Here is a 5,237-nt window from a genome sequence, read left to right on the forward strand (position 1 = left end):
CTGGTATGTCACCCATAATGTTATGTGCATTGCAATATTGTGAGCAAAACTGTGCTCTTACCCTGCTAATTGAACCTTCACACTCTGCTCTTACTGGTGCAATGTGCAATTAATGAAGATTGGCCACCAGGCTGGTCCAACTTAGCAATAAAACCTCCCACACTGAAATGACAGGTGTTTCAGTTTCATTGTCTAACCCCTGTAGGTCCTTCACATTATCTTTGTTGTGAATTTACACTAAGCTAAATCAAATTGATCTGAAATAAATTGCTGGTGTTCACCTGAGGTTCTGTTTAAATTYGACAAATTATGATAATGATAAATGCTCTTACCTGGTAAGAACCAAATTATTTTTTATTATGATATTATGATACATAAAACAGGATTTTCTCAGAACACTTCTTATGACACTATGACAACGTAATTGTGTTTCTGTTTGCAGAAAGTGGAGGAGGTAAAACATGCCAACAGCGAAGAAGTACAACATGAAAAGGTTGAGGACAAGCAGCAGACCAGCAGTGACTCAAGAAGTGAGGTATGATCAATTTGCCCGTTCAGCTCATGTAACTGCACATCTAAGCCAGTCAAATCTGTATTTGAATGTCTTTTACTTTTGAAGCTCAAGACACCCCAAAAGTGCTTCACGGAGGAAAAAAATTAAACAAAAAAAATACCCATACAATTAAGGTGAACCAAAAAGAAACCAATCACAAGTTTAAAACAATTATTTAAAATAAGTTAGATAAATTATGTAAAAACAGAACAGCAAATAAAATCCATCCATCCATTCATTATCAAAACTCGTTTCTTCCTTTCAGGATTGCGGGAGTCACTGTTGCCCATATGCAGCAGTCACAGTGTGAGGGGCGGGGGACACCCCAGACAGGTCGCAAGTCCATCACAGGGCCACACATAGAGACAAACGAGACAAACAACCATTCACTCTCACTCAAACATAAGGACAATTTAAATGTCCTGATGCATCTCAGTAATCTATATAAGGACAATTTAAAGTTACCAATTAACCTAACAGTCATGTTTTTGGTGTGTGAGAGGAAATCGGAGTACCCAGAGAAAACCCAGGCATACACGGAGAACACATGCAAACTCTACTCTACTGGGGCTGTATTTATCAAACTTCTACAGTGAAATTTTAGACTTAAATGCTAAGAATTTCTTAAATTTACTCCTACATTCAGATTGTGTAAATGCCAGTTATCAAAATTCCTAAGACTAACCTCTAATTTACACTTTACATGCTTGCGCAATTTGCTGCCATTCGTTTTCACCCCAATTTATACTGCGCCTGCTCTGGTGCGAAGCACAGAGGAGCTCTGAGAAGCTTGAGCAGGAAATGGGACATTGTATGATAAAGCCAGTGACAAATGTGGAATTCATAGCAAAATAATTAATTCTGGGGAAGATGCACTGAAAACACAGCTGAAACTGTATCACTATTGTCTTGTTGAAACTTTTGATTTCAGAATATAACCCATGTGTATTTTGTGTGCATGCATAAGTTTCGTTTTTCATGTTGCCATCTGTTTCCCAAAGAGAAAGATACACACGTACACACCATGCTTACAATGGTTGTGTATTTACTCTGGAGGTTGGAGTGGAGCGGAAACACATCCAGTATAAATTGGGGGTAAGAAACACTCTTACTCCTAATTTACATTACATGTGTTACGGCTCCACTCTGCTGCGCTGCAGTGCGCAGGTCGCAGCTGTGCGTTTCAAGTCCAGTTTACACTACCTCTGCTCCGGTCCAACAGACGTGCAGGAAGCAGATTGCGCGATAAATTCATTGATAAATTCAGTGATAAGTGTGGAAGCCACAGCAAAAAATAATTAATTCTGTGAAAGACAAACTCCAAACAGCTGAAAACAACGATATAAAGGCTTTTGGTATCTATGTTGAAACTGTCTCGCTGTCGTCTTTCTGAAACTTCTGATTTCAAAATAAAATCCACGTGTATCATGTGTGTACACATATGCTTCATGCTACATGTTTCCATCTGCTTCCCAAACAGAAAGATACATTCTGACAGCATTTGTGTAGAAATATATCCATATATTTATTAATATAGCTGCAATTTCGACATTATTCCAACAAATTATCCAGCCTAAAAGTGTCTTATTTTGAAAATACGAATGTTGTGCTCGTTTCTTTTCCTATTGTTGCAACGTAATCTTTAAAAATGGACTCTGGCGCAGCTCCAGCATCCGTCAAAAATAGGATCTGTTCTAATTTTGACGGATCGCCGTCCGCTCACCGCCGCCCTGCGCAGCCAGTGTAAACACTTTCATTGATTATAATGGGTGTGTATTTGCTGCGGAGGTCGGACCGGAGCGGAGACGGAATGCAAGTAGTGTAAATTGGGGGTTATTCTCCCGGATGTTTAAGATAGCTCCAGAAGTCTTTTAACTGGTTAAGAACAGTGGTGGACAAAGTGCTCAACTCTTGTACTTATGTAAAATTATTGATACTCACAGTCAAATCTACTCAACTACAAGTAGAAGTTACTCCTTCAAAAATCTACTCAAGTTCAAGTACCGAAGTACTTACTTTTGAAAAATACTTAGGTATTCAAAAGTACATGCATTTAAAAATACTCAAGTATCCAAAAGTACAAATAAAAATTTCTAACATCAGTACAGTGATTTTACAGAAACTTGTAACTCAGAAACTACTTGCTGTATTGACACATAGAACCACTCTGCTACAAATTGTACACCACCTGTAAAGACTTAATATAAAAATACAATAAAGTGAACTGTGAGTTCTTAAATGCAGAAATGTAGTTTATCCGTGGTGAACACAGAAGATATTTAAACTGATACAAAGTATTTTTCAGTCCTAAAATCTCAAACATCGAGCTGAGAAATGGTCATGCATGAGCTGGTTTCTCTTGAGTTTCTTCAACCATCTTCATTGCTGGGTTCCGTTTAAAATGAAGGTGGGAGCTCAGCTTGCGACCATTAATGAGGATGATGTAATTCCAAATCCATCTCAGGTGTGAGTTATGTCTGTGATTAGTTCCCCTTGTAAGAAACATAACGTGTGGCCTTTACATTTCAAGAAAGGAAAAACAGCAACAGCTGACAAAGCTGTGCTACTGCAAGCTTCCTAGAAATGTAATGGAGTAAAAAGTAGGGGTGTAAGAAAATATCTATACACTGAAATATCGCGATATTTCATTTCCTGATACTGTATCGATATTCTAAAGCCCTAAATCGATTTTTTTATTAAGGTTTAAAATGTCAACTTTCCTGCCAGCCGTTCATTTTTATGTTGTAGTTCAGCCTCTGACCACTCGTTGGCAGCAGTGAGCCAGCCATTTGGCTCCTCTACCTCTTGAGGTAGAGGCCATTGTTAAGTGTTGGGTGACCATATTGTAAATTAATATTAAAAACTAAAAACTGCAAACATATTTTTTTCAAGCTATTTATTGTCAAATTTAGTCTAATAATTGAAAACATGGATGAAATAAGAAATATTAAACAAATAAAATAAAATACATACAAAGCAGAACACAGCTAAATGTATCAAAAGCATGCCTCTGTAATATTAGAATTTTCTGAGACAATGAATTTTGGTTTTTCATTTTTTTCCCCTGTAAGAGGTTTTTATTTAATAGAATTTTTGGACAAAAAAATCGCAATATATCGCAATATATCGCCTTGCTTACAGTATCGCAATATATCGGGATATATCGTATCGTGACCCCTCTGTCATGATATGTATCGTATCGCCAAATTCTTGCCAATACACAGCCCTAGTCAAAAGTACAGTATTTGTCTTTGAAATGTAGTGGAGTGAAAGTCATAAGTCTGTGACAGGGTCACAGATCATTTTCACAGACTCAAAAGATTTATCTTACTTTTCCCCACCTTTTGCACCAAATTAATCTGAGGAGTTGATCAGCCCTGCTGTTTAACTCTTAAGTTTTTCTCAGTAGACAAGAATATAATGGCTTCACCAAAATCCGGTCCACAACATTCAAACTGCTATTATGTGCAGCTTGTTACTGGCGCGAGTCTAGAGTGAAGTGTGTCCGTCTGTGAGTGTTTTGTGACAGCGGAGGGGCTCAGCAGCACCCGCTGGACAGAAGAAGTCAGAAAGAGTGATAGAAGTCTGTCTCCAAACATAAGCAGCTACAGAAATAACACCAGAAATAGAAGCTCGATTTGTTGCTAGTCGTTTTTAACAAAGAAAATGCCGCTAAAAGGATTGGATTAATAAAGTCTCCACTTCAACTCAGAACAGGAATGAAACTAAAAACTGCTCCCATGCTTGTTTACACCAAAAACATCGCTGATTCGTTCAGTTCGCTGTCAATCAAAAAGGGATTCAGCCTCCGACAGATCATCCAATCATCACGCAGACAGCCAGCGTCCAACCCAGCCCCCTGCCCCATAGACCCCCAGAGACCCTCAGCGTCCAATGGGCGGGACAAAGCCAGCATTTAGCCATTGACTCGTCTCGTTTCGTTGCAGTCTTTGCATCGCTAATGAGCTCTGTAGACGCTCAGCGTCCGACTGTTTAAAGTACTGTGAAGCTGCTGAATGAGGGAAATGAGGAAAGCCGTGTCATTACCAGTGATAAGAAGCTGAGTCTGAACAAAAATTGAGCACGTTGTAGTGCATAGTCAATGACATGTACACACAACAGTATATATTATCTTCTATTTTTTTCCTTTTTTACATTTTAGGGGAAGCTGAGCTTCCCTTGCAGTCTTAGAGAAATCGCCTCTGATTCTTGAATATGAAATCTGATGTAGTGATTAGTTTTTACATGGATGTTATACATCATTCAGGATCAGGTTTGCACAGCAAAGTGGCATAAGACAGTCACTTCAGTCTTAGTCCTAGTCAGACTGAGATGCTTCATAACTTGCCCAGCTTTGAGCCAGGATTTTTTACACTTAAGTTTTTTTTTATTCTTAGCATTCTTAAGAGTAATCCTAAGAAGTTTGATAAATACTGGCCCTGGTTTCACAGGACCAGGTTCTCCAGTCTGATAACCAAAGTTTCTGCCTTCTTCAAACCTGGATTTACTGATTTTCAGGACAGCAGTAGAGACCCTGAAAAGAGAAATGGATAAAGAAAATGGAAGGATGGAATTTCCTTTATGTAGTACCCTTTTACATTTAGATTTAAACATTAAGATTTAGGATTTAATATTTAAATATATATTTTTAACATTTAAATTTAATATTTAGTAAAAAATTTGC

The 5,237-nt window shown here is 38.0% G+C and overlaps 1 protein-coding gene across 5 annotated transcripts in view; it reads left to right on the top strand.

Moving 5' to 3' along the window:
* The window catches only part of LOC106532175 (pleckstrin homology domain-containing family A member 5), a gene marked incomplete at its 5' end in the record, with an annotated part of 87,284 nt that overhangs the window by 70,486 nt on the left and 11,561 nt on the right, over nt 1-5,237 (top strand). For all 5 annotated transcript variants that reach the window (XR_001312033.1, XM_014028188.1, XM_014028189.1 and 2 more), the window contains 1 exon segment: nt 443-535. Coding sequence is in view for 4 of the 5 variants with exons in the window: in XM_014028188.1 (XP_013883642.1) it covers nt 443-535 (93 nt within the window).

This window comes from Austrofundulus limnaeus, unplaced genomic scaffold (assembly GCF_001266775.1).
Source record: "Austrofundulus limnaeus strain Quisiro unplaced genomic scaffold, Austrofundulus_limnaeus-1.0 Scaffold725, whole genome shotgun sequence".
Classification (NCBI taxonomy): domain Eukaryota; kingdom Metazoa; phylum Chordata; class Actinopteri; order Cyprinodontiformes; family Rivulidae; genus Austrofundulus; species Austrofundulus limnaeus.